Source organism: Chrysochloris asiatica, unplaced genomic scaffold (genome assembly GCF_000296735.1).
Source record: "Chrysochloris asiatica unplaced genomic scaffold, ChrAsi1.0 scaffold00012, whole genome shotgun sequence".
Classification (NCBI taxonomy): Eukaryota; Metazoa; Chordata; class Mammalia; order Afrosoricida; family Chrysochloridae; genus Chrysochloris; species Chrysochloris asiatica.
The window spans coordinates 5,986,025-6,013,919 of NW_006408530.1; the positions used below are offsets into that span (position 1 = coordinate 5,986,025).

The 27,895-nt window shown below is 40.4% G+C and overlaps 2 protein-coding genes and 1 pseudogene across 3 annotated transcripts in view; 2 read left to right on the forward strand and 1 right to left on the reverse strand.

The window, feature by feature from the left end:
• The window catches only part of ARL6IP6 (ADP-ribosylation-like factor 6 interacting protein 6), a 36,670-nt gene extending 17,612 nt beyond the window's left edge, over positions 1 to 19,058 (reverse strand). The window contains exons 1-3 of the mRNA XM_006834536.1: positions 18,656 to 19,058; positions 16,199 to 16,252; positions 1,053 to 1,185 (exon numbers count right to left, since the gene is read on the reverse strand). Of these exons, the coding sequence (XP_006834599.1) occupies positions 1,053 to 1,185; positions 16,199 to 16,252; positions 18,656 to 19,052 (584 nt within the window). The 5' untranslated portion in view covers positions 19,053 to 19,058. The remainder of the gene's footprint in view (positions 1 to 1,052; positions 1,186 to 16,198; positions 16,253 to 18,655) is intronic.
• On the forward strand, positions 11,888 to 12,851 carry LOC102836512 (annotated as a pseudogene).
• A 1,038-nt stretch (positions 19,059 to 20,096) lies between the features above and the next one.
• PRPF40A (PRP40 pre-mRNA processing factor 40 homolog A (S. cerevisiae)) overlaps positions 20,097 to 27,895 on the forward strand; it is a 62,718-nt gene continuing 54,919 nt past the window's right edge. Inside the window, exons 1-2 of one of the 2 annotated variants that reach the window (XM_006834537.1) lie at positions 20,097 to 20,294; positions 21,498 to 21,629. In XM_006834537.1, coding sequence (XP_006834600.1) covers positions 20,211 to 20,294; positions 21,498 to 21,629 — 216 coding nt within the window. In that variant the 5' untranslated portion in view covers positions 20,097 to 20,210. Of the gene's footprint in view, positions 20,421 to 21,497; positions 21,630 to 27,895 lie in introns of both variants that reach the window. The other variant, XM_006834538.1, reaches the window with a different exon arrangement.

Sequence of the window (27,895 nt, forward strand, 5' to 3'; positions counted from 1 at the left end):
TGTGCCGTGGAGTCGGAACCGACTCATAGCGACCCTGTACAGGGTTTCCGATGGTGTAAATCTTTACGGGAGTAGAAAGCCTCATCTTTCTCCCGCGGAGCAGCTGGTAGTTTCGAACTGCTGACCTTGCGGTTTACAACCCGATTCGTAACCACTACGCTACCAGAGCTCCTTAACAATATAATAAAAACTGTAATTAATGGTAATATACCTATCTTGAAAATTTTATTTTCTAGTAACTGATATGGCACTGTAGGTAAATGAATTGGAATGCAAGGATGGTTTGAACTGCAAGGTCAATGGTTCAAGCCCATCAGCTGCTCCTTGTAAACCTTATATAGGGTCACTATGAGTCAGAACCGACTCGACAGCACTTAACAACAACAACTACAGTCACTGCAATTACTCACATTACCCCTAATTGGTAGAATACATTAAAGATCTTAGATGCTATTATTTGAGAGTTTATATTAAAACCTAAGTTTTCCTGGTACAAATAGATTGCATTAAAATAATTTCTACTAACTTATTTGAAATTCTTTGACAGGCGATACAGTCCAAAGACATTTAAACTACTCCACTATGAAAAGCACCTAATCTGGTCTACAAATATAAATTGGGTACCTTAAAAGTTCACTACAAACTTCAAGTGCTGAGGAAATATCCAATCCAATTACGTTGCTAGATAAAATGATCAGACTAACCAGTCTTATCTTTGATACATGAATCTAGTAAAAATTTCAAATTGCACACATTAACTTTGTCTTCATAAACATGTTTTAAATAAAATTCTAATACAAACGATAGTCAATATTTCTAAGTGTCTAGTCAATTCTTAAATTTCATTTTTTAAATAAAAGCACTGCATTATCTAGATATGGAATTTCAAGGTTGAGAAAACAAGCTGAAAGACACCATGTCACTTTGTTTCATAGATTAAAGAGTAAGGTCTCAACATCTTATTTCACAAAGAAGCAGCATCTTTTCTATTTATGTTGGCATTTTCAAGAGTTGAAATGGGTTAAAAAAGAAAGAGAGACAGGAATACTTACTTGAACCTGGCAGGTGAAAGAGGAGTAGGAGGAAACATCCCTGGTTCGAAAGAATCAAAATAAGTCACAGTCCAAGAAAAGCTGCAACAGGAGAATCCAGCAGTTAGGGATATGATAAGCAGGGTCCAGAATCCTTAATGGGAAGAGAAAAGCGGGGGTGGGTGGGGACTTGAATTATTAACACAAACAATTTCAATTATACCAGTATCTTCATGCTCAGAAAATCACATGCATTTCCTATGATGCCATTCAGGCTCCTCAAACTACTCCATTGTTGTTTTTAAGTGCTGTCACGTTGGTTGTGACTCATAGTGACCCTGTATAGGGTTTCCAAGAAGTGGTTGGAGAGTTTGAACCACTGACAACCTTAAGGTTCAAACCGACGACCTTGTAGTTCAAACCAACCTCGAGGTCCGTGTTTTATCCGACAAGTGCCACACCAGGGCTCCATTGCTACTATATTAAGTGATGGAAATAAGAGTGGTAAACAAAACAGGCAAGACCATTATCTTTACAGAATAATTCTAATAAAGTACAAAAACTAGTGAACAAGTAAATAAATCAATAAATGACATAACTACAGACTGTGATAATGGTATTGAGTAAATAAGACAAGATGTTATCTTTCTAAGGAAGTAGCATCAAAGCTCAGATTGAGAATGTGAACGTTCTTGAATGTGAATGAGGCAAACTTCACTCCAGTGTTTTTACCTTCTCTGTTCTCTTTGACTCAATGCTCTTTCACTTAGGAAAGAAAACAGAAAGGGCAAAGCCATAAAGTGAGCTTTGATAGTGTAGTGGTTACGACTCGGGCTGCGAACTTTAAGGTCAGCGGTTCGAAACTATCAGCCACTCCGCGGGAGAAAGATGAGGCTTTCTACTCCCGTAAAGATTTACAGCCTCGGAAACCCTGTACAGGGTCGCTATGGGTCTGAACTGACTCAACGGCACTTAACAACAACAACAACAACTTGATATATTAACAGAAAGGAGATCAGAGCAGGTAGAGGATGAATAAAAGCAAAGAAGTAGAAATGTTGAGAGATATAAAAGCAGGCTCCAGATCAAGCAGGGCCTGATATACCACAAAGGGTTTACACTAAATTTCAGTAATAGGATATTACTGAATATATGGAGTAACATGACCTCATTTATATGTATAAAAGTTCCCTATTGCATGGGGAATTGATTGGAGAAAAATAAAGCACATACACAAACAAATTAGATGAAATAATGGGAGAATGCCCATGTATATAGAAACAAAAAGATAAAACTTGAGAATAATCTCATTAAGAAATATACAATATCAAATGAAAATTGACAAATGCTTTTAAGGAATACAAAACTTGAGCAATGAAAAGTGATACCATATTCTTGGAAAGGAAGACTGATTACAATATGAACATCAACTCTTCCCTAGTCATTAGCATTTTATTGCCAATAAAAATACCATGAGAATTCTCTGTATGTATGTATACATATATTTTGGGGAGGGAGAGGAGGTAGGGGTACAACAAAATAATTCTAAAGTTCTTAAGGAATAATAAATAACAAAAAGCAAAGGTAGACTTGTCCTAGCAGATATTAAAGCATATTATGAGTGCACTTCAAAATGTTCATGAATAAAATGAAAGGAGAATGAAAAATTTCCATGAACCTTTTGAAGCCCCTTTGCATAACCTCATACTTCAAAGAGAGTGGTGTTGATACACAGACAAAAAGAATGGGATAGAATAGAAAGCTTAGAAGTAGGCCCACACTGTTGTTGTTGCCAAGTGCAGTCATATCAGTTCCAACTCATATCAACCCTGAATAGGGTTTCCAAGGAGCATCTGGTGGGCTTGAACAGCCGATCGCAGTACAGTACTGATCTAACAGAGCCACACCAGGATTCCAAAGACACTTATAAAAAATATTAATGAATAAATGATGTCAGCATCTAGAGAAAACAAGTATTAAATCTCTATCTCATATCCTATACCAATAAAAATTCTAAGATCTAATAACTGCAGAAATAAAACTGTAAATGGAGTCATCAGAAATGTCATATATAGTATTTAAGTGAAAATGTTCTTTGTAACCATTGTTGTTGTTATTAAGTGTCATGGAGTTGGTTCTGACTCATAGAGACCCTGTATTGTGTTTCCGAAACTTTTTATATCTTTGCAAGAACAGAAAGCCTCATCTTTCTCCCTCAGAGTAGCTGGCAGACCCAAACTTGGGACCTTTTGGTTCACAGTCCAGTACTTACCATACTGAGCCACTATGTTCCCTTAATAACCATAGTAGAATAATATTAAGTCTTAAAGGAAGATCAGTTAATATGACTATTACTCAAATTTACATTATCAACCTCTAAAGCCAAAGCTGATGTAATTGAGGAATTCTACCAACTTCTTCATAAAGAAACTGAACAAACATGCTACCAAGACACACTGATAATCACTAGTGATTGGAATGCAAAAGCTGGAAACAAAGAGCAAGAATCAGTAGTTGGAAAATACAGTAGAAACGATGCTATGGATCTCATGGTAGAATTTTTAAGACCAAAGACTTACTCATTGCAAAAACTGTTTAAAAACATAAATGGTGACTATACATGTGGAGGAGTCCTGGTGTGGCACTGTGGGTTAATACGCCAGACTACAAAGCTGTTTGAACTACAAAGTCAGCAGTTCAAGCTCACCAGCTGATCCTCGGAAACACTATACAGGGTTGCTATGGGTCAGAACTGGCTCGACGGCACTTAACAACAACAACATACATTTGGCATCCTGGTGTGGCATTGTGGGTTAATGTGCTGGACTGCAAAGTCAGTTTGAACTGCAAGATTGGCATTTTAAGTTCACCAGTTGCTCCTCTGACACCCTATACATGGTCACTATGGGTCGGAACCAACTTGACGGAACTTCACAACAACACAACAACAACAATACATGTGGACCACACCAGATGGATACATAGGAATCACAATGACTACACCTGTGAGAGAGATGGTGGAGAAGCTCAGCATAATCAGCCAAAACAAGGCCAGGGGCAGACTGGAACAGACCATCAATTGCTCATATACAAATTCAGGCTGAAGCTGAAGAAAATGAAAACAAGTCTAAGAAAGCCAAAATAGGACCTTGAATATGTCAACTGTTGTTGAGTCTATTCTGATTCATAGCAACAATGTATAAGGTTTCCAAGGAGTGGCTGGTGGGTTTGAACTGTCAACCTTGAAGTTAGCAATACAGTGCTAATATTAAAGCACCACACGAGGATTCTGGACTTGAGTATATTCCACCTGAATTTAGAGATAATCTCAAGAACATATTAAACGCATTAGACACTAATGACTGAAGACCAGAGGCGCTGTGGGCTCACATCAAGAACATTATACATAAAGAATACAAAAGGTCATTTAAAAGACAAGAAAGAAAACACCAAAGTGGATGTCAGAAGACTCTGAAACTAACTTTTGGATGTAGAGAAGCTAAAGCAAATGAAAGAAGCAATGAAGTAAAAGAGTTGAACAGAAAATTTCAAAGGGGAGCTCAAGAAGACAAAGTGTTATAATGAAATGAGCGAAGACCTGAAGTTAGAAAATCAAAAGGGAAGAACAGGCTAAGCCTTTCTCAAGCTGAAAGAACTGAAGAAAAATTTCAAGGCTTGACTTGCAATACTGAATGAGTCTATATACAAAATATTGAATGACACAGGAAACATCAAGAGAAAATGGAAGGAATACAAAAGAAAAAGGAAAGAATACAAAGAGTCACTATATTAAAAAGAACTGGTTGATGTTCAACCTTATCAAGGGGTATTATATGGTCAAGGAGCCCTGGTAGCATATTTGATTATGAGCTACCAGTTGTTCCGAGGGAGAAAGATGAAGCTTTCTGCTCCTGTAAAGATGTACATTATCAGAAACCCTATACAGGGTTGCTAAGAGCACACAACCATAAGATCAAGAACAGATGATACTGAAGGAAGAAGTCCAAGCTGTACTGAGGCAATGGCAAAAAACAGGGCTCCAGGAACCGTCACAATACAAACTGGTATCTTTCAACAAACTGATGAAGCATTGGAGGGGCTCATTTATCTATGGAAAAGATCCATATTTGTGCCCATTCCAAAGAAAGTTGACCCAATGAACTGTGGAAATCATCAAATAATATTATTACTATCACATACAAGTTAAATTTTGAAGATAATTCAAAAATAATTGCAGCAATACATTGACAGGCTGCTGCTAGAAATTCAAGTTGGATTTAGAAGAGGATAGGGAACGAGGGTATCATTGCTGACATCAGCCAGGTCTTGCCTAAAAGCAGTGAATATCAGAAATATGTTTACTTGGGCATTATTGACTATGCAAAGGCTTTGACTATGTGGATCATAACAAACTATGAATAACATTGTTAAAAATGGGAATTTCAGACTTACATGAGAGGCAGGGTTTGATGGTGGATAGGGTAGAGATGCAGTGAAGTCAGCCATCAGCAATACCACAGAATACCAGGTGAAGAGGGTTCAGGGCAGAGCTCCAAAACTCTGAACTACATTTCTATGAATATTTTAAAAGTTTGAAGGCTTATAGCTAATGGAGCTTGTAGCGGGAGTAAGAAATCGTGTATATTTTAATCTGCCGGGCTAAATGACCCGAAGCCAACAACTTGGGTGAGACCAAATGGCAACACCAAGCGGGGAAACAGACCCACCACGGAATAACACTGCGGGAACCTCAGAGCAAAGGTAGACAATACAGTTTGTCGGTTTTGCTTTCTTTTGTTTTTTTTCTTTTTGGTATCTATTCATTGTCCACCACCCCCAACACATACACATTTGCACACCTCCATTCTGGTGACTACAGGAGGAGCCTGAGCAAGTGGACACCTCCCACCACTGGTGGATTCTTCTGCCATGCATGTGCCCTGATACTCTCAGCCCAAGAGCTGGCCCTGAACTGTTTTTTAATAGTGAAAAGGACAGAACAAGGGGTGTGGAGAGGGAAAGAGAGTTTAAAAACAAAACAGGCTGAAAATTAAATTAAATCCTGAGGTACACCATAACAACCAACAGTTGTATCGTGAAATTTATCAGGAGGCTTTGAAGGCAAGAAGTTGAAAGAGGGTATTAAAGTCATACTCATATTAGGCTACGGATTGTTTTTTTCTTCTTTCCCTCCTCTCCCTTTTCTGAGATTACAGACTACAGTATCCAATCTAGTTTTTTTATTGTTGTTGTTTTGTTGGTGGTTCCCCCCCCTTTTTTTTTTTTTTTGCTATTGCTGTTTTGCTATTTTTATGCTCCCCCTTTTACTTTTGGGGAACTCTTTATCTCCATATATCAATGAAGAAGAGACAGCAAATGCTGCCATATAGTCAACCTACAGACACACGCTATAAAATACCAGGCAAGAACCGATACCAACTGCCATATACCAGGGAGGCAGACAACACCTGTGAAACTTACTCTGAGTCAAGAAATAAGAAGAATGAAAAGGGTAGCCCACATCCTGATCACATCTTCCTGGAAGCAATCAGAAAACATAAAAAATACCAAAACATATACTCAATTAAGTATTAAGGCCACAAATAAACACTAAACATGTCCAAGAAGCAAAAGCAGATGACCATATCAGTACAAGTACAGAAACAAAATAAAATGTCTGAGACAAATGACCTAGAGGTAGAACTGGACTACATTCTGGAAGGAGGGCAGGCCTTGGAAATGCATGAGAAGGAATTCAGAACAATGATTATAAAATGTTTCAACATACCTTACAATGCAGCTGAGAAAAATAAGGAGGAAGTCAGGAAAGCACTACAGGAACAATCAAGTAAGATAGATACAGCATTGGAAACAATTCAAAACCTACAGAAAGAGGTCTAAATGATCAATAATAGAATATTAGAAATAGACAATACACTGAAAGGACAAAGGAGTAGATTAGAACAGTGGAAGGCAGAACTAGTAAGCTGGAAGACAAATCTCTCAATACCACCAAGATAGAAAAAAGGATAAAAAAATCTGAAGAAGGTCTAAGATTCATGTTGGGCAACATGAAGAGGAATGACTTAAGAATTATTGTCATTCCAGAATAGGAAGAATCACACAAGTCCACAGAGGAAACAGTTGAAGAACTATTGGAAGAAAATTTTCCTAACATCCTGAAAAGTGAAAAGATAAACATTCAAGAAGCTCAACTAACCCCAGGAAGGACAGAATCCCAAAGAATATCACCGAGACATATCACAATAAAGCTCTCCAAAATCAAAGATAAGGACAGAATCCTGAAAGCAGCTAGGGAAAAGAAAAGCATTACATACAAAGGCAAGCAAGTCAGATTAAGCTCAGATCTCTCAGCAGAAACCATGCAAGCAAAAAGGCAATGGGGAGACATATATATAAAACCTTGAAAGAAAAAATCTGTCAACCAAGAATCCGTTATCAAGCAAATCTATCAATCAAACACGATGGTGTAATCAAAACATTCCAGAATAAACAAAAGCTAAGGGATTTTGCCAAAGCCAAACCTGTGCTACAAAACATCCTAAAACAAAAATAAAAATTGGTCGTCATAAATATGATTCGTTGTAACTCAAGTATGTCATTGTAAATCAGACACTTACAATGTTTTATATATATATATGCAATACACAACACAAAGGGATAATGTCCCATAATAGTATTCTTGGAAAGCAATTAAGGAAAAATTGCCAATCTAAAACCCATTTTAAAAATAAGCAAAGAATATGATCACAGAAAAAAGAACTATGGATTGAATTAAAAGGTATTTTGAAATCCTAATCCTTGCTAATCTCATGATCAGCAGTTCAAAACTACAAGCTGTTCTGTGGGAGAAAGATGAAGCTTCCTGCTCCTGTAAAGATTTACAGCCCCGGAAACCCTGTACAGGGTCGCCCTAAATTGGAACCGATTCCACAGCGCAAAACGACAACAACCCTTCTGAACATGACATTGTTTACATACAGCACCTTTGAAGATATTATTTGTTAACATAGGGTATTAGGGTGTAGAGTGGGTCCTAATCCAATGAGTAGTGTCTTTATAAAGAGACAAGATAGAGTGATAGAGGACAGAAAGCTAGGTGAAGATGAAGGCAAAGATTAGAATAAGGATCACATATCATCATTATAAACTAGAAGAGAGTTATGGAATAGGTTCTTCTTAAGAGCTCTCAAAATCAATACCCTGATTTTATAATCACAACCTCAAGAACTGAGAAAAGAATTTGTTTTTATAGGCTACCCAGTTTGTGGTACTTTGTTAAGGCAGCCATAGGAAGTGAAAAATACTATAAATATTAACCATATGAAAAGATGCTCAGGTTCAGTATCATTAATAAAGAAATTAGGTTATCATTTTGCTCAATTGTAAAAATCTCAACGTTTGATCACACTGATGGTGAGACTGTGAGTAGACAGAAACCCTCAATAGCTGTTGGGAGAATAAATTGGTATAATCTCTACAGAGGGAAATTTGGCAGTATCTATCAATACGATATAATGTACATATCCTTTAACTCAGTAATTCAACATCTACATATTTGTTCTAAAGATATATATATATATGTGCAAAATGATGTATCTACAGTATTATTCACTACAGTACTTTCTATAATATTAAAATTGGAAACAACCTAATTGATCATCAGTGGAGGAGTTGTTAAGTGCCTTCGAGTCAGTTCTGACTCAAAACAACCCTATATAGGGTTTCCCAGGAGCGGCCAGTGAGTTTAAACTGCCAACCTTGCAATCTAGGGCTTATCCTAAAGTGCCACACCAAGACTCTACCGGGGTGTTGTGAGCTGCCGTCGAGTCGGTTCCAACCCATAGTGACCCTGTATAGGGTTTCCGAGGAGCGACTGATGAGCTTGAACCGCTGACCTTGCAGTTCAAATAGTGTTGCAGTCTGGCACATTAACCCACAGCCCCACACTAGTGGGGGTGTTGTTGTTGTTAAGTGCCATTGAGTCGGTTCTGACACATAGCGACCCTGTATGGGGTTTCCAATGAGCAGCAGGTGAGCTTGAACCACCGACCTTGCAGTTCAAACGGCTTTGCGGTCTGGTGCATTAACCCATAGCGTCACACCAGGACTCCAGTGGGAGTGTTGTTGTTGTGGTGGTGGTGTGCCATGGAGTCAGTTCCGACTCAAAGCGACCCTGTGCAGGGTTTCCGAGGCTGTAAATCTTTACGGGAGTAGAATGCCTCATCTTTCTCCCGTGGAACAGCTGGTAGTTTCAAACTGCTGACCCTGTGGCTCGCAGCCCGATTCGTAACCACTATGCTACCAGAGAGGGGGTGTAGAAGTGGTTAATTAAGCATATCCATACCATATGGAGTCCTGGCGTGGTGCTGTGGGTTAATGCACTGGACTGCAAAATCAGGGGTTTGGATAGCAGGGTTGGCGGTTCAAGCTCACTGGCTGCTTCTCAGAAACTCTATACAGGGTTGCTATGGGTCAGAACCGACTCAATGGCACTAAAAAAACAGCCATACAATATTATGCGGCTGTAAAGAAAAAAGAAAGTTTTTTATGTATTCATAAGGAAAGATCCCCAAGATATAATAGTGAGTCGAAAAATGACTGTTCAGAACAGTCTATGATGTACAGCTATATAAAAAGGGGGTAAGTAAATGCACATTATTACATATAAGGGTAAATTAATATTTATCAAAGGGACTTCAAAAAGTTCATGGAAAGGTTCGCTATCTTTTAATTCTATTTTTCCACTAACTTTCTAAAGTCCCCTTGGTTATGTAGTTGATTCTGACTCATGGTCACCCCATGTGTGCAGAGTAGAACTGTCCCATGCAGCTTTCTGAAATAGATCGCCAAGTCTGTCTTTCAAAGTGCCTCTGGGTTGGTTTAAACTGCCAATCTTTCAGCTAGTAGTTGAGTGCTTAACTGTTTTCGCCACTCAGGGACTTCTTTCTACACATACATATATTACATATTGTTGTTAAATGTCATCACATTGGTTCTGACTCATAGTCACCTGTATAGTTTCTGAGATTGTGTATCTTTCTTTACAACAAGAGCAGAGTCTCGTCTTTATTCCACTGAGTAGATGGTGGATTCTACTGCTGACATTGTGGTTAGCAGTCCAACACACAACCCACGATGCCACTAGAGTTCCTATTACATATGTTACATAGCAACTTTTTTCTGGAAGGTTATATTGGTTCCTTGTGAGGACAGGAAATCAGTGACTGCGATCCAGGAGTTGGGCTTTTCAGTGTATATACTCTTTCTGCATTTTGAACCAATTGTTATATTCCATTTTTTAAGAATTGTTGAGAAAAAATTTCCACTGAGTAATTTTTGAATGGAGAGGGGCATAGAAATTATTAGACTCAGCAGAACCATATTCAAACTGCTTCCTTAAAACAAGTTTACTAAGCCAGAACTACTGATAAGCATGTGTCTCATGCTTCAGGAGTAAAAGGAAAGGAAGGATGTGAACGCTTGAATGATTTCTGAATTATGAATTTTTCTGGCTATACAAAATGAGATATATTTTAGCAAACATGTGTATTTGATTGTAATCAGAAGTACAGCTGATAAAAAGGACAAAGTATTAAGGAAACTGTGGCAAGGCATCTTGAAAGATGTTTTTTAAAGTAGTTCCCTTTTCTTCCCACTACTCCACACCACAAACAGATAAGTTTTGTAATTATTGCCCAACGAAATGGCAAAGCATAAATAGATTGTTTATTTGGTTGTGTTGGCAGGGGAAGGAGGGTAAATACCTACAGGCAAAATGACTTAGGTAACAAGGAAAATAATTTGAAGCACAGACAAAATGTTTGGAACAAGAAGGTTTACCTACAGAGATATCCCTGGGATGCAGAAAGTATGGTGTGTGTATTTCCAAATGTGTATACTGAGGGGGTAGTGCTGCTGGGAATTCCTGGCATTTGTAGGCCACATAACCTCAGAGAGGGAGTACAGCTATGTGCATAGTATCTTGGCAGAAGGGTCTGGGATAACCTTGCAGATGCTACTGTCCTAAGTGGAACATAGAAGCAGCAGATGGTCATGTGACTGGAGGCTGCTACATTTGATGGGCCACCCAAAGTGAGGACTGAGTCGACAGTAATTCACTTGAACAAATACCTTGAGGAACAGACTATGCTGCTGTCTCTGTATCTTGACATATTGTCAGTTCCTAGAACTTTAACCCAACATGTGACTGGGATGTCGTTGCTAAGTGCCATGGAGTCGATTCTGACTCACAGTGACCCTGTATAGGGTTCCCAAGGATCAGCTGGTGAGCTTAAACCATCAACCTTGCAGTTCAAACGACTTTGCAGTCTGTCGCATAGGCCTACAGCGCCACACCAAGGCTCCTGGGACTGGGTGTTGTTGTTGTTGTGATGTACCGTGGAGTCAGTTCCGACTCATAACAACCCTGTGCAGGGTTTCTGAGGCTGTAAATCTTTACAGGAGCAGAAAGCCTCATTTTTCTCCTGTGGAACAGCTGGTAGTTTCGAACTGCGGTTCATAGATTGATTCGTAACCACTACGCTACCAGAGCTCCCTCCTGGGACTGGGTAGGTTGAACTTACTCAATAGAAAACCATGCAATGTTGAAGAATGATAAATTTTGCGAAACACCTCATAACTTGGATGAAACTAGAGGACATTATGCTGAGTAGAATTATGCAATCTTAAAGGGACAAGTATTGTACAAGACCATTATTGTAAAAGTTTTAAGAAAAGGTTTCCACTCCTCCCACCGGCTCCGCCTCTGCCTCACCACGCCCGCCCACCACAGCTCATTCTTGGGCTCCGGACCCTGGGGTCAACCCCCAAACATGACTCAAGATTTCAAGCCCGGAAACATCATCTTCACCAATATGAAAGGGTATCCTCATTGGCCAGCTGGAGTAGATGAAGTTCCTGATGGAGCTGTAAAGCCACCCACAAAACAAACTACCCACTTTCTTTTTAGGAATTAATGAGACTATTTTTCTGGGACCAAAGGATATATTTTCTTATTCTGAAAATAAGGAAAAATACGGCAAGCCAAATAAATGAAAAGGTTTTAATGAAAGTTTATGGGAAATAGGTAACAATCCAAAAGTTAAATTTTCTAGTTAGCAGGCCTAAACTAAAGCAAATGCATCATCTGATGTTGAAGCTGAAACTAGTGTTTCAAAGGAGGATACTGACCAGGAAGAAAAAGGCAGTAATGAGGATGTGACTAAAGCAATTGATATAACTACTCCAAAATGCCAGAAGAGGGAGAAAAGAGAAAGGCAGAAAAACAAATTGAAACAGAGGATACTGGAGTAGTGACAAGAGCAATAACATGTTAATCTAAAAGTGAGTCCAAAAAGAGGATGCACCCTGCAGCTACAGAAGTCAAGATTCCAAAACCAAGAGGCAGACCCAAAATGGTAAAACAGCCTTATCCTTCAGAGAGTGACATTGTAACTGAAGAGAAAAATAAAAAGATATGGCAGGAAGAAAAACAACCTAAAAAACAACTGAAAAAGGATGAAGGCCGAAAGGAAAAAGATAAAGATAAACCAAGAAAACAGTCTGACATGGAAAAAAAAAAAGGGAAGAAGCGGAATCAAAAAGGAAAAATTAACCTAAAGCAGGGGTTGCATCAACCTCTGATATTGAAGGGGATGATCAGGAAGGTGAAAAAAAAATACGGGAGAAACTTTCAGACTGTGGCTAAAAGGGCAGCATGAGAAGCAGGCAACGGAGAGAAAACACAAGCAAGAGGAGCAAATGGAAATTGAGCACTAAACATGTAATCTACAGTAATAAAAAAGATCTCATTTTGGGCTCAAAGGATTAATGCAGTTACTGAAAAGAGAATACAAATGGAGAAAACAAGAGATGAAGATCTTGAGATAAACTCATTGGATTGATTCTCACTCCGCCCCCACTTCCTTGATATAGGAGCTCTGTCTGGTAGCATAGTGGTTACGCAAGGTCAGCAGTTAGAAACTACCAGCTGTTCCGCAGGCGAAATCGGCATTCTGCTCCCATAAAGATTTACAGCCTTGGAAACAGGGTCGCTATGAGTCAGAACTGACTCCACACGGCACACAGCCACCACCACCACCACTCCCTTGATGGAAGACTGTTCCAGGCTCTAAATTGAGGACTTCACTATTAATGACATTATTACTGTGTTATGTTTTTAAAATTCCTTTAAGGTACACACTACATATTAAGGTCAGCCATCATTCCTGTTACAGTCTTCATCAAGCTTAAAAATGAAGCTTTGTGGATTTGAGTTATGACAAGCTCAGATGAAATGAAGATGGTGGCTATATGTATCAATTAGAAAATATAAAAATTCATTTCGTTTGAAGCTAGATATTAGCTGGAATAGCTATTATTATACTCCTGACATTGGGAAAGGGGCATTGTGCCCTTACCTTGACATTCCTTTATCGTTTAATTCTTTAGACTTTTTTTTTTTTTTAAATCCCGAGATTAAACAGTAGACTTGTTAAGAAAAAAATAAACTACAACCAAAATTTTAAAATACAAAACAAAACAAAAAGATTACCAGACAAAAACACTTTTTTGATGGTGGAAGGGAGGGGAGAGCAATTCACTGGCTAGAAGGCAGAGATATATGTTAGTCTGGATGACAGGGAGGACAACATAGAAGAAGGGGAGGGTGGCAGAAGAGTAATAAAGACCATTGAAGACACAGGGAGGTGTGCATGGGTTAAAGGGGATAGATGTACACAATATAAACACAACCCTGGAACAAGTGTTCTGAGCAGAGATATATAGATACAAGCTGAAAGGGAGGATGAATGAGACATATTTTTTATTGCACAAACATGAGTTTGCCAAAGAGACACAGAGAGAAAATGAGGTACAATTTTCTTGCCAATCCAGTGAAATATGGGATCAAAATAGGCTGCTTATAATAGAATTTGTTGTTAAGTGCCATCAAGTTGGTTCCGATTCACAGCAACCTTGTATAGGTTTTCCAAGTAGTGATTGGTGGATATGAACTGCTATCCTTGTGGTTAACAGTTCTGTGCTTATCCTGTAGTGCCATACTTATGGATAACTCTATTGGAAACTTAACAAAAAATTATCAAATAGTCTCAACTGCTAACCAAAAGTTGATTCACATCTACCAGTTGATTCACAGGATAAAGATGCCATAATCTGTTTCCATAAAGCAACCCTATGGTTCTTATAGGGTCATTAGAAGTAGAATCCACTCAACAGCAATGGGTCATATTACCAAATAGCTGCTGATAGTTGATGGTTATGTGCCGTGGAGTTTGTCCAACTCATAGCAACTCTGTACAGGGTTTCTGAGGCCATAAATCTTTACGGGAGCAAAAAGCCTCATCTTTCTCCGGTGGAAGAGCTGGTAATTTTGAACTGCTGACATTGAGGTTCACAGCCCGATTCAAAACCACTACGCTACCAGAATAGGCAGCTCTGAAGAGGTAAGAAAAATTGAGAAGTTTACTGTAAATTTAACAGAGTCTGTAAAATAAAGATGGTAATAAACTGAAGAAAAATCCATTGCTTTAGGGAGCTGGTGTGGAACAAAGAAACTTGTAGATGTATAAAAAAGTGAGGATGCACAAAATAACATAAAAGTAACTGAATAACAAAACATGAGGCTTCCTAAAGCTTGTAACATTTTTATTCAGGTGCTTAAATGGGATGATTATCAAATTTAAAGAGTATTCTTATCTTTTTCAGAAATGACCAATATTCCATGATATAAGTGCTTGCTCCACATTGAGCATATTCAATTATTTTACATTATTTCGAACTAACCAACAGTTGCATCATTGATAAATTTTAAAAATTAACATTGTAATATTGTGGCCTGTTGTTAGTTGCTGTCCAGTTGATTCCAACTCATTGTAGTGACCCTACATACAAGAGAACAAACCACCACGCTGTCCTGCACCATCCTCAATCATTTCCATGCTTGAACCTATTGTTACAGTCAATCCATCTGGTTGAGGGCCATTCTTTTATCAGATTTTACCAAGCATGATGTCTGCCTCCAGGGACTAGTCCTTCCTGATTCCAAATTACACGAGATGGTTGAAATTTCACCAACCTCCCTTCTAACGATCATTCTGGCTATATTTTTTTTCTAATACAGATGTGTTCATTCTTCTGGCAGTCCATGGTATATTCAATATTCTTCAGCAACACCACAATTCAAAGGCATCAATTTGTCTTCAGTCTTCCTTATTCGATGTCCAGCTTTCACATACACGTCGTGATCAACAATACCAAAGATTGTGTCAGGTGCACCTTAGTTTTCAAAGTAACATCTCTGCTCTTTTACACTCCACAGAATTTAAGGCTGTTAATCATTCATATCACTAGGACTGTTTTCCAAACACACGTCTGGGTGGGCTTGAAAGGTCAATCTTTCAGTTAGTAGCCAAGCACTTAATTGTACCACTCAGGAACTCTAGTCACACATGTTGTTGCTATTATTAAGTGCCATGGAGTCAGTTTCAACACAGTGACCCTGTCTGTATGTTTTCAGAGGAGCAACTGGTGGGTTTAAACTGCCAGCCCTGTGGTTAGCAAGCCAGTGTTTTTTCCCCCAGTGCCACACCAGAACTCAGTCACACATGTTGTTGTTAGTGCTGTCGAGTTGGTTCTGACTCTTATCAATCCTGCATAGGTTTCCGAGGAGTGGGTTCGAACCACTGACCTTGTGGTCTAGTGCTTATCCTACAATGCCACACTAGGACTAGTTGTACTCAAAATGCAATGCCATATCTTATAAGCGTGGGCTCTATAGGATATAGCACTAGACTGCTAAAGGGAAGGTCAGCAGTACAAACTTACCAGCTGCTCCTCAGGGGGAAAATGAGACTTTCTGCTCTGCTAAAGATTTATAGCCTCAGAACCATGAATCAGAATTGATTTGATTTTGATCGCACTGGGTTTGGTTGAGTTTTAGTGTGTGTACATACAAATGTATATAAAAAGGGTAATAAAAACTCACCACATATATGCAAATGAAAAACAAAAGATTGACTCAATTGTACACTAAGCATTTTATCTAAAATTCTGTACAATTTAAATAGGACTTTAAAATACAAAAGTGAACCTAATATCAAATTAAGTGCCAATTAAATCCATACCTAATAGCCCAGTGTTTACACCATCTTCATTCTTCAGATTCTCAGCATGCAACTCTGTAAGTACAAAGAGGGGCTTAGGTAGAAAGTAAGACGTTATAATATGAACAGTAATTACAGGCTAGAGTGACATTGTGGAGTTGTGTACAGTGCTCTGGAGATAAAGAGCTTGGTTCAAATTCTAAGTCTATTTACCAGCTTTGAGACCTTTGGTAAGCAAACGAAGATCCATATGGGAATCAACTGCCTTAAAAATGGAAACGCTGATGTTTACTACATAGGGTTGCTGTGAAGATACTTTTAATAGGAATTGCACAGTATACTAGGTTTTAGTTCAGTTCCTCCCCATTCTTTGTAACTAGCACAGCTCACTGTCTTGTGCAATGGACTTCCATTAATAATCACAGTTTTATGATTTTATAATGCAAAAGCAATCGTTCAGAGTAAAAGAAAGTACTTATGAATCTAAACAATCTCTCAGAATTGCTGAGGGGGAGGGAGGAAAAGTAATAAAAGAATTAACATTGGCAGTTTACACCTAAAATATCATTTCATTATTGTTGTTGTTGTTATGTGCCATGGAGTTATTTCCGACTCATCGCAACCCCGTACAGGGTTTCCGAGGCTGTAAATCTTTATGGGAGCAGAATGCCTCATCTTTCTCCCACGGAACAGCTGGTGGTTTTGAACTGCTGACCCTGAGGTTAGCAGCCCAATTTGTAACCACTACGCTACCAGAGCTCCTTAATATCATTTCATGGAGAAGCCAAATTAACATAAACTTGTCCACCTTCTCACAATCAAGCACTGTAAGCTCCATTAGGAGCTGGGAAGCAGTGAGGAAAAGCAACTGTAAGACACATAATACTATTTCATGAAAGGAAGCAATCCTGGTGTAGCATTGTAGGATAAACACTGGACTGCTAACAAAGGTCAGTGGGTCAAACCCAACAGCCTCTTCTCCGACACTCTATACAGTGCTGCTATGGTTCAGAACCAATGCAATGGCATTTCATAGTGAAAGGAAAGGACCTAGGCTGCCAATAGCAGTTCAAAGAGAAACATAAAGATTATATTGGAACTCTAGGAGGGTAGTTCTACTTTGTTCTGTTAAGTGCCCTAGAGTTGATTCTCACAATGGACCCAGTACAGCATTTCCATGGAGCAGTTGGTAGTTTGAACAGCTGACCTTAAGGTCCAATGTTTATCCCTCAGCACCACACCAGGTCTCCACTTTTACCTACAGAGTTGGTAAGAGTTGGAATTGAATCAACCTGAGGGTAAAGGGCTTGGCTTAGTGAAGTAAAACTGTTGTTTTCATGATATGTTGTATGTTTTCTAGATATAACCTAAAGTAGTTCTTTTGGATTTCTTTGCCTCCTCCAATAACTGTAAGATGGGCAGTTCAAGCTCACGCATCAGTTGTTCCTCAGAAACTCTACAAAGGGTTGCTATGGGTCATAATTGACTGTACGGCACTTAACAACACCAACTTGAAGTAAAACCACAAAATGCTCCTTGGAAGCCAGACTAACCAGACTTTTGTCTCTCATACTTCAGACATATTATCAAGTGAGGCCAGTCCCTGGAGAAGGACATCATGCTAGATAAAGTGAAGGGTCAGCAAAAAAGAGGAAGATACCCCCCACCCAACGAGAAGGATTGGCACAGTAACAACAGTAATGGGCTCAAGTTTAACAATGTGAGGATTGCTCAGGGCCCCACAGTTTCCTGAGTCAAAATCGACTCAACTAACAACTTGGCCGAGATCATACTCAGTAGTCAGAATTGATATTTAAATTCAGGTATGATTCTTTGCATTTTAACATGCAGAAAGAACCCAATGAAATAATACTTCCATCTCAATCTGCAAAACCTTTCAAGGCACATCTACTTTCATCCCCCAAACCCTATGGCTGCTGCAGTAAAACTTTCATTTACTAGTTATAAACCTAACATAAAACTGAAAGTGCCTAATGATTTTACCTATCCAAGTACAAAACTGGGCTGTCGGATAGAACTCTTTGTCCTCCAGAATTGTGCGTGAACGTAAGAATCGGTGGATCACAGCCCTTCAACATGTATTGCTTGCCGTTAAGTGCCATAGAGTCAGTTCTGACCCACAAGGATTCTATAAGGTCTATTTTAATTACACCCACTTTTCACGTCTTTTAATGACGAGGCTGTGCATTTTCATTAATTTTGTCAATATTTCACCACAAATCATCAAGGGTTATCTGCAATCCAGATGAATTTTTTTAAAAAAGGGTTTCCAGATCACGGGTCAGGGCCTTCCAAAATGTTAAACAGAAGGCAGAAAGGGGGATAAACTCAAAAAAGGCGCAAAAGACGACTCTGAGTGAAAGGCGCTGCCTGCTCGCGGGTGAATAAAGGAGGGACGAGATGGAGGCGTCCAGGACCAACTGCTTGGACGCACTTTTAAGGGCCGGGCTTCAGTACCTTTTACGATCAGATAGGCGATGGCAAGGAGGAAGGCAAGAAGGGCGGCGAATAGCAGCGAACAGAGCACAGAGAGGACCTGGACTGGCCACCGCCGCGGCGGGGAACGGCCGCTCGCAGTCGCCGGAAAGATGCCATTGCGCTTATCAGGCAGAACCGGCGACCCGTCCCCATCCAGCGGATGTACGGAGCCCTTTTTGAGCTCCGACGATGCCCCAGCGGAGAATTCCGCTCGCAGGTCGCGGGCCACTTGGTCGCATCCCTCTTCGTCGATCTCACCTTCACCCCAACTGTCCCCCTGAGAGAAGGCAGAATACACCGGCCGAGTGAGTGGGGCCGGAGTACCAAGGCGGCGGCGCAGCAGAGCCGTGCGGCTCCCAGTCTCCACAAACGACATGGCGGGAAAGACGGTGAGGCTGGCAACGAGCGGCTCCGACACTCCGGACCCACAGCAGCCAATCAGCGCCCTGGCCCCAGCGCGGTCTCCACCACCCAGCCCTAGTACGCAGGGGTGCGTAGGAGACCGCAGAGGGCGGGAAGCGAGCTGCTGGGCCCCCGGGGAGACCAAGCACCCCGGGAACAAAGCGCGACTCTGGGGCACCGAATCAGGAGGGAGGGTAGGGAAATGCGCAGTTAGATGCGAGTAGAGACCAAAGGTAACTGAGTGTCTGCCCCCTGCAGCGATTTGTTCCGGCTAGAGCCCTCCGCCACACCGCGTCACTGCTAGGCAGGAGAGAGTCCCGTAGTCCTAATGCGGCATCTTCCCTATGCCCGGTCCTAGCGCCCGCCCATGCCGCTCCGACACACATTCCGATTTTCTTTCTCCCGTCTTCCGCTGTTTGCGCAACCTCTTCCCTGCATACCCCCGTAATACCTGCTTACCGGTGGGCTCGCTAGTCTTGCCTTAACTGTCCACTCCTAACCCCCTTTCACATCTTTTTCTCGAGGGTCATATCAATTCCCTCCATCCGCCCCTGCTCCGTCCTAGCTGTGCTCTCCACCTCGGGTTTAGGAACCTCGAACCGTTTTCCTCTAGACCCCTCCTCCCGTCTTCCCCGCCCCCTCCTTTCCCCTCCCCTCCCTCGAGCTCTGTGCGCGCGCTCTCTAGCCCCAGCCACCGCTAACGCTAGACGCTGCCTACCCCACCCCCACCCCACCCTAGCCGCCTCAGGTTTGTGGGGCGTACATAGTGGGTGGGGGCGGTGAACACGGCAGGCCCTCCGCTGCCTCACCCCCTGTGGGGTGAGGCAGTCTAAGCCAGGTATGCGGGGATACTGTTAGCTTCTCTTTCCTGGGGAAAGTTGGTAGACTTTCCCCGGCAGAGGACTCGGCGCAGAAACTTCCTTCGTCCCTTCTCCCCCCGCCCCCCATGCAGGCGAAGCCGAGTGAGGCTGGCGGCGAATCGCCGCAGAGCTGTGTGCCGACGGCACCCTCTGATTGGACTGCGGGGAAGCCTGTCAGCTTGTTGGCCCCGCTGATCCCGCCCCGTAGCACTGCGCAGCCTTTAACCTTTAGCCCCGGCGGGCGCCAGCCACTCAGATCGCTCCTTGTTGGTATGTGTAGCGGCAGTGGCCGCCGGCGGAGCAGTCTGAGCCCGACGATGAGGCCGGGGACGGGAGCCGAGCGTGGAGGCCTCATGGTGAGTGAAATGGAGAACCATCCTCCTATGCGGGGTCCCGGGAACGGGGAGCGGACATTGCCCGACTCAAGCCTCTGCTCCAGCTCCTGGGTCTCTACTGACGGCTTCCTGAGGAGACGGCCCTCGGTAAGGGATCGGTGGGGCCGGGGAAAGCGGCACAATGAAAAACGGAGTCAGACAGGAAGCTTTCTCCAAGCGGAGAAGAAGATAAGAGTGGATGAAAGAAGAGCTCGAGATGGTGGGAGTTGTTCCTAGGGAGAAAAATGGAGGGTGGTGGGGACGCACAAAGGGGAGGCTGTGAGACCCTGGAAGTTCCCGGTGGGCTTGGCCTAGGCAGAGGCGGGGTGGAGATGCGGGTCCCTGGGCGGGGTGAGCGTCTAGGGGAGGTAGGCCCGATTTGGCAGGAAGAGGGAGGCGGAAACTTGGTTTTCTGGACTTAAATGAGGCTGCCAAAATTTACAACACAAATAGTGGTGGTGTCCGCAGGGGGAGATTGGCAGAAGATAATGACCTCGTTTTAAGGCCCAGAACAATGGACACAGGTGAAGAAATTAGCTGTCCTTTTTTAAAAAGAAGCGTTAAAGTGGGGCACGAATTATCGGTTGCATTTCGTGTCTATGAGGGACACGGCCTCAGTCGGTGAATTCTAACCTCGGGGCCCCTCTTCACCGGGAATTTTACCTGCCTTAAAGGTTGTGGTAGGAAATAATAACGTCTATTTGTTGAGAGTGAAGCGTATCTGCATACTCATACTGTTTGTCTATTTTTCCTTGGTAAATATAGCGTTTGAAAGTCTTTGTAGAAACGAAATTTCGGAATAAGCATTATAAAATACCAGTAGACGGTTATCTGTATTATATCTGTGTAATAGGACAAAGTTATGGCTTTCACCATAACAGTTTTTAAACTGGTTATTACATTTCCTCGTAGTTTAGCCGGTAACTGATTAAGTCACTATTTTAGTTTTTTTAAACAGCTCTGTACAATGATACTTTTAACTTTGCTCATTTTCATGGATTTGGTCAGTTGTAAGCTTATTACAGACACTAGTGTTTATTTTTTTAATTTGGGAGACGTGGGTGTAAGCTGATTTTCCAAATTTTAATCACCCATTGATGCTACATCACTGCAGCTAACCTATTTGTTGAGATTTTGAAATGCTCGTCTGTTACTTGCTAATGTTTAATTTTCACTATTTTTCAGATGGGTCACCCTGGCATGCATTATGCTCCCATGGGAATGCACCCTATGGGTCAGAGAGCAAATATGCCACCTGTACCTCATGGAATGATGCCCCAAATGATGCCCCCTATGGGAGGGCCACCAATGGGACAAGTAAGGATGCTTTTAAATTTTTGTTTTATTGTTGTTTTTGTCTCCTGGTGTTGTGCCAAGATTTTGAAGTCTGAGTAAATCCTTGTAGTTTAAGGATTAGTTAATGCTGAAATAATGTTTTCATATATAGCAAATGTTGAATCATGACTGTGACCAAATGAATGAGTTGGAAAAGTCTTAAGCATGAATTTTACTTTCTGTTTCAACAAAAGGAAGAGTTTCTGTAAATTAAAAGTAACAAGGTAAACCTAGGGTTTTTCTTACAGTGGCTTTTTTTTAAAAAAAAAAAAAAGGATACCAGTTGACGAAGTGTGTTAACCTGGGTCAGTGGTTTGAATCTGCCAGCCACTCTTTAGCAGAAAGATGAGGCAGTCTGATTCTGTAAAGATATATAGCCTCGGGAGCCCTATGGAGCAGTTTTACTCTGTCATATAGGGCTGGAGTCTTGGTGTGGCTCTGTAGGATAAGCACTGGACTGCTAACTGCAAGGTCGGCTGTTCAAACACACCATCCACTCCTTGGAAACCCTATAGAGGGTCGGTATGAGTAGGAACCGACTCGATGGCACTTTACAATAACATAGGGTTCTCTGTATCAGAATCAACTCAACTGCAGTGGGTTTTGTTTTTTGGGTTGTCACTGGAAGTGGATGGGTCAACATAACTCATGCTGGTGAACCGTAAAGAATAAATGCATAGAATCTACAAATAGGAATTGTCCAAATCATTGGAAAAGAATGAATTTAATATTCCTGAAATTTCTTCCTCTTTGATGTGTATTTTAGGGATGGGGTTGGTAAGGTTTCTAATCAATAAATCTGATTATTCTTAGGACAGTGTCAAATAGATAGTTAATTTTCTGTTTAAACAAAATGCATATTGCTTCTTAATGCATTTAGAACTGACCCTCTATCTGTTGTAAGTTATAAATATACCTCTTGTGGGAGTGATTTGGATCAGAAAGTTTTAATACTGTCTCAGTGATTGATAGAATTGAACTCCTAGGGCAACATTCAATAAACTGAAGAAGTTCACTTAACATGCATAATCTTATGTCTTCTGTATTAAGTTGTACAATACACAGTTCCTTTAAATGGCTAGGTTATTTCTACTTGAGTGTCTTGATAATCATAAGTTTAGACTAGCAAAATATTTAGAAAAGTCAGTCAATGAGATAGGCTCTTTGCTCATTAGTACTGTTTTCTTTGATAATGATTTAAACCATGGGGCTTAAAGGAGCTTACTCTGTTTCTCCTCTTTCTGCTTAAGCCTAAGAATAGAAAGCCTTATTGTCAAGAGGTTTTCTTTTATTTGGAGTATAACTCTGGGGCAAGTGGGTTAAGGGCTGGGCTGTTAGTCCAAGGTCTCTGGTTCAAACACATCAATTGCTCCTTGGGAGAAAGATGAAGCATTGTTCCCATAAAGACTTAATTGCCTCTGATATCCTATGGAGCAGTTCTACTCTGTCCTTTAGGGTTGCTATGAGTCAGCCAGCGAGTCAACTTCATGGCAGTGGATTTGGTTTGGGTTTCATACCCCTTAGTTTTGTATAAAAATCTTCGTTGAAAGACACAGGCCCAAAAGATTCTGCTTGCAGATGTGCTTAAAATAAAAACTGTTGTATTCTGTGATTGTAGAATAACAAGTTTTAAAATTCTCTTGATGATGGAGCAACAACTCCAATTCCTCTTTTGTTTCTTTCCATCTCTAAGCAAAGGAGCTCTTGTTTTCCTGGTAGAGCTGCTCTAACTAGATAATGAGCTTTAAAAATATTTATCCTTTAAATGCTCTGGTTCTTATTTAAAATTAGTTTCTTTCCACAGAAAGATAAAATAAAACAATTTGCTACTGCCAGATGCTTCTCTCTTTTCTGGGGCCTTCTGTTTCCATTGGGCCAATCAAGGTAAGTTTTGCAAGGGATTAACCTGCTTACCCTTGCTGTAATGGTGCTATAGCACTATCAAAACCAAGATACCAGCTGGTCATTTCTAGTAAATTGCTGATTTTGTCCTTTTTATAAGTACTTTTTTATATTTCATTGACATAAGCTGGTCGCACATTTCTTTAAGCTCCTTTCTCTTTAATTTTATCAGTAACTGTCTTCCTAGTAAGTTTACTTGCTGCACATCTATTCAGATAAGACAAATTTTGTCATGTGGTTTTCCACTCTTCCTAGAGCCAATATAAATCATGCACTTTTAAGTTAACATCACTATTTAAATACTTAGAAGTCTCTCTTATTGGCTCCTGTCAGGAGGGTCCCAAGAGGAGGCTATCTATGGTTATTCTTAAAATTCGATTCTCCCCCCCCCCCACCTCCACCCTGCTTAATATTTAACCAGCAAATATGGGGCCCAAATCTTGGTTAAGCTGATCATATTTTAGCTTTTTCAACAAACTAGAAGAGTGTGGATAGTTTAAATTCTCAAGTGATTGAAAAAAATCTAAATTTAAAGCCATGTAAACACACTCAAAAAAAAGTTGATCATAAATACCAAAATTGATCTTTTTTTCTGCATCATTGTTTTCTGTCAACCTATCCTCAATAGTATTAATGAGTAGTATGTACTCAGAAGATAATCAAGAAGAAGCAGAAAACCTGTTTAGTCCATAGATACAGTTGGTGTAGTGTTCTTCCATCCAATTTTAAAAAGACACTTAACTCACAAATTTTTTAGACTTGGCGATGACAATTATAAAACCTTCATGTATATGTTGGGTAGGTCACATTATACTCATACTCTCTTGTTGTAGGATCTCATACCAAATACTAAAATTGGTAGCGTTTCACTTGTTAAATTGTTATGTCTTTGGAGTGTCACTGCATGTGAAATAAAAATGTAAAACTTATTTCTAAAATAATGTACAGATTTGACAGCATAAAAATTCTAGGGAAGCAGAGTTCTCAAATTTTTAAATGCAGCAAATTAAAGAAGTGGTATGCCTATTATTAATATTATTTTACTTAAAGATATTTTAAAATGTAACACTTCTTAAAATCTGTGTTCAATCTACAAGTAGTAATAAATATTTGGAAATTATCAAACGATTTTTTTTTCCCCAAAATTTATCTCAATTATATAACATGCAGATTTTGCTCTTGTACATAAATTTAAAGTAGGAAACTTGTGCTTCTACTTGTATGTTGTTGTTTAGTGCTGTGGAGTCAGTTCTGACCCATAGTGACCCTGTATAGGGTTTCCGAGGCGTAGCTGGTAAACTTGAACCTAAATTTAAAGTAGGAAACTTGTGCTTCTACTTGTATGTTGTTGTTAAGTGCTGTGGAGTCAGTTCTGACCCATAGTGACCCTGTATAGGGTTTCCGAGGCGTAGCTGGTAAACTTGAACCTCCGACCGTGCAGTTCAAATGACTTTTCAGTCTGATGCATTAGCCCACAGCGCCACACCGGGACTCCTATTGTATAGCATAAGAGAATTTTTGTAGCTGGTAGGTTTATGTTGAGGATCTCTGCTTTCACCATACTTATTCAATGTATATGCTAAGCAAATCTGAGAAGCTGGACTATCTGAAAAAGAAACAAGGCATCAGGGTTGGATGAAGGTTAACCTGTGATGTGCAGATGACAAATTTGCTTGCTAAAAGTGAAGAGGACTTAACTCACTTATGGATAAAGATCAGACTACAGCCTTCAATATGGATTGCCACTTCAACATATAGAAAACAAAAATCCTCAAAACTGGGCCAATAGGCACCATTATGATATATGGAGGAAATACTGAAGTTGTGAACAATTTCATTTTACTTGGATTCATAATCAGCACATATGGAAGCAGCAGTTAGGAAATCAAATGATTGGAAAAATCTGCTGCATAAGCTCCTTTTAAAGCATTAAAAAACAAAGATGTTACTTTGAAGACTAAGGTGTGCCTGACCCTAGGTATTATTATTTGCCTCATTTAATGAAAGCTAGATAATGACTAAGGAAGACAAAGGAAGAATTGATGTCTTTGGATTATGTTGTTGATAAAGAATATTAATATACCATTAACTGCCAAAAGAACAAACAAGTCTGTCATGGAAGAATTATAGCCAGAATGCTCCTTAGAAGCAGGGATGTGAGACTTTGTCTCATGTACTTTGGGTAAGTTATTAGGAGGAACCAGTCTTCTTTGCTTGGTAGAATATCAGGGAGAAAAAAAAAGGAGGAAGACCATCAATGAGATGCATTGATATGATGGCTGCAAGAGTGGACTCAAACATACAATTGTAGATGGTATGGTTCTGGTCAGTGTTGTGCATATGGTCACTATAACTTGGAACCACTTAAATGACATTTAACAACAATAGCATAGCTAAAAGAGATCTTAAAGTTGTATAAACCTTAAATTTAATATGTGAACTAAGTAGTAATAATTTTTCCTGCTTGGTGGTAATATACTTATGCACCACGTAATATCCTTGTTGGTAATGTCTGGCTGCATGTTTGTCTGTGGTCCCATACAGAAATCTGAGAACAAATGTAGCGAACACAACAGTTTTCTGCACATAAGCATGTGTGTCTTTGTTTAATTTTGTTAGGAAAACAACTGTGAGGTATGTCATGGCTCCCAAATGCAGCAAAACCAGTACTAGATATAGAAGAGGCAAAGGCAAGGTGTCTGTTGAGAAGTAAAACAAAAATTATTGGCACAAAGGTAGAAAGTCAGTGAAAACTTACTGATCTTGATTTAAACGTACTTGACAAGCATTCTCAACAACAGAGAAAAAGTTCTCCAAGCTGTTACAAGATTGACTATTGAAAGCTACACAGCTAACGAAAATGGGTCGGGGAGTCTGTATCACTTGTAGAGACATTGTGAACTGAATTGAGGACCAAACAAAAGTGAATCTGTCTCACCATATTGACAGTCACTGCTAAGATGCAAAGCTTATTGATGGTGGTATGCCGTGGAGTTGATTCTGACTCATTGTGACCCTGCGTAGGGTTACCGAGGTTGTAAATCTTTACAACCTCATCTTGCTCCCGCAGAACAGCTAGTAGTTTCGAACTATTGACCTTGAGGTTAGCAGCCCGACTTGTAACCAATATGCTACCAGAGCTCCTTGCAAAGCTTATTGGAGATAAGAAGCAGGACCAGACTACACAATAAAGATGTTTGCAGTTGGAGTCTTGGTGTGATGCTGTGGAATAATGCACTGGAACAAAAGGTCGTTTGAATCTCAAGGTTGGTGGTCCAAACTCAACACCTGTTCCTTGGAAGCCCTATCAGGATCGCTATGAATCAGAACCAACTCATAGGCACTCAGTGTCTATGTTATATTAAGATCGTATTTCACAGAATATATTAGGGATATTGACAAGTCTGTACTTAAAAATTTCAGTAGGGCGCTCTTTTAAAATATAGTTGTATGCAAGACTCTTTTTCTCCTCCAGATTTATAGGTAATAATGTTTTGCCTTTAAAATGTTTCCATACCTTAATTGTGTCATTCTTTCTACATTGATGGTTTTGTATTCACTTCTGTCCTAGGGTCCTGCTAGATAACTAGTTGGTTTAATTTTGGTGTGCTGCCCCCCCAATCTTAATTATTCTTTTAATGCCAAAATTAGAGTAAAATACATGTGAGATCCTGCTCGGATACAGTAGTCTTGTGATTCAAGTCAGATAATTTGCTAAGAGTTGTTACTGTCAGGTGCCATCGAGTCGGAACCGACTCATAGTGACCTCATGCACAGCAGAACGAAACAATGTCCGATCCTGGGCCAACCCCACCACCGTTGTCACACTTGACACCATCAATGATGCCACCTGGCTGATCCATCTCTTTTTCTCTGACCCTCCATCTTACCCAGCATGACATCCTTCTGCAGCGACTGTTCTCTCCTGACAGTATGTCCAAAGTATGAGAGACGAAGCTTAGCCATCCTGGCCTCCAAGGAACACTCTGGCTGCACTTCTTCCAAAATAGATCTCTTGGTTCTTTTGGCAGTCCATGGCACTTTTAGTATTCTCCAACATCACAACTCAAAGGCATCAATTCTTCTACCATCTTCCTTATTCACTGTCCAGCTTTCGCATCCATATGAGGTTATTGAAATACCATGGCTTGGGTCAGGCGCACCTTAGTCCTCAAGCTGACATCTCTGCTCTTCAACACTTTATAAAATTCCTGTGCAGCAGATTTGCCCAATGCAGTACGTCGTCTGATCTCTTGACTACTGCTTCCACGAGTGTTGATAGTTGATCCAAGAAGAATGAAGTCCTTGACAATTTCAATCTTTTCTCTGTTGATAAGAATGTTGTT